The following is a 1,570-nucleotide window of genomic DNA, read 5'->3' as shown; positions in this document are numbered from 1 at the left end:
AAAAAAAAAAAAAAAAAAAAAATAGGAAGTATATGAAAACTATCAAATTTTGAAAAACACTATTATTCTGTATTTTATCACTACATTGCTTAAAACGGCAATAGTGAAACACCAAAGATATTTGTGACTACTAGACACCAGAAAGTCAGATAATAAGATGAATAAACTGAGATGTTAAAGTGAATAAGAGTAAACATAACGACAACATATTTAAAACATGCATTTCAAAGTACAGCATATGGAGTAAGATTAAGAGTTCAGTGCCTAAGGACAAAAGAATAAATGTTTTGGGGGAATACATTCACCAAAGATCAAAATACCCTGGACGTTGTTAGAGCATTGTTCAGAGAAGACGGCTGTAAGGCAGGCCAAAATAAATGGTCAGTAAAAAAAGGATATCATCCAACCATAACTTGAGTTTCCAGATAGACCCAACTTGTGGAGAATGATTAATACTGTATTATGCCACTGAGAAAATTCAATTAATTATAAAAGGTTTCTAAAAACTAAAACAATGTTTAAATTTTCACTATATAATACGGTGAAAAATACATATGAAACACTTTTAAAGTAATTACAATTTCCACAAATAGAATTTATGAGTTCTAAATTTAAATGGACTTACTTTGAGGCCATGATCAACATTTAAACCTTGCTGTTCGCCTACATCAACTGATCCCAGATCAGGAGGAAGGCTGGGGCTGAAGGCCATGAGGTCCGTCTTCAGTGGCCCCTCACCAGAGCACACCCTCTGCCGCTGTTGCTGCGAGTATGACCAGCTCCCCACCGCGCTGGAGCACACCAGAGTGGGCTTGCCCGCCGGGCACCCACCCTCAGTGGGCGGAGCTGAGCACCGCAGCGCAGTATACAGTAGCAGCGTGAGCACCAGAAGGCTAGATACCGCGCAGATGGCGATGATCAGGTACACGTTGACATTCACCAGCGCCGCTTCGGGACCCAGAGCGCCAGTCGACGGCTTCGAAGACGCCTTTGGAGCCTGGCCGCTCTCCACCAGCGACACCAGCACGGTGGCCGTGGCCATCAGCGCCGGCTCACCATGATCCTTCACTATCACCAGCAGGCGGTGGCGCGGAGAGTCCGCTTCTTCCAGGACACGAGTCGTGCTAATCTCTCCCGTGTACAGCCCCACGCGGAACGGGAACCGAGCGCTGCTTGCCGCTGGCTGCAGCTCATACGAAAGCCACGCATTGTAGCCCGAGTCGGGGTCCACCGCGCGCACCTTTGCTACCACGTGGCCCGCACCCACCAACCGCGGCACCAGCTCGCTCACTGCACCACCAGTGCCACCCACCCGAGGCGCCAGCAGCACCGGCGCGTTGTCATTCTCGTCCAGCACGAATACCTGCAGCGTCACGTTACTGCCCAGAGGCGGCACGCCTGCGTCGCGCGCGCTCACCTGGAACTGCAGCAGCTCCAGCTCCTCGTGGTCCAGTGGCTGCAGAGCGTACACCTTGCCGCTCTGCGCGTGCACTGACACGTAGCTCGACAGCGCGCGCTCGCCCACCGGCCGCTCCACCAGCGAGTAGGACACCAGCGCGTTCTCCTGCGC

General features: G+C 50.4%; 1 protein-coding gene across 1 annotated transcript in view; it reads right to left on the bottom strand.

The window, feature by feature from the left end:
* Positions 1-249: 249 nt before the first annotated feature.
* LOC105528391 (protocadherin alpha-8-like) overlaps positions 250-1,570 on the bottom strand; it is a 3,174-nt gene continuing 1,853 nt past the window's right edge. Inside the window, exons 4-5 of the mRNA XM_011965121.1 lie at positions 626-1,564; positions 250-264 (exon numbers count right to left, since the gene is read on the bottom strand). Of these exons, the coding sequence (XP_011820511.1) occupies positions 250-264; positions 626-1,564 (954 nt within the window). The remainder of the gene's footprint in view (positions 265-625; positions 1,565-1,570) is intronic.

The sequence above is a fragment of the Mandrillus leucophaeus genome, unplaced genomic scaffold (assembly GCF_000951045.1).
Source record: "Mandrillus leucophaeus isolate KB7577 unplaced genomic scaffold, Mleu.le_1.0 Scaffold714, whole genome shotgun sequence".
Classification (NCBI taxonomy): domain Eukaryota; kingdom Metazoa; phylum Chordata; class Mammalia; order Primates; family Cercopithecidae; genus Mandrillus; species Mandrillus leucophaeus.
Note: the sequence above shows the minus strand (reverse complement) of the source record. Positions and strands in the feature narration are given on the sequence as shown.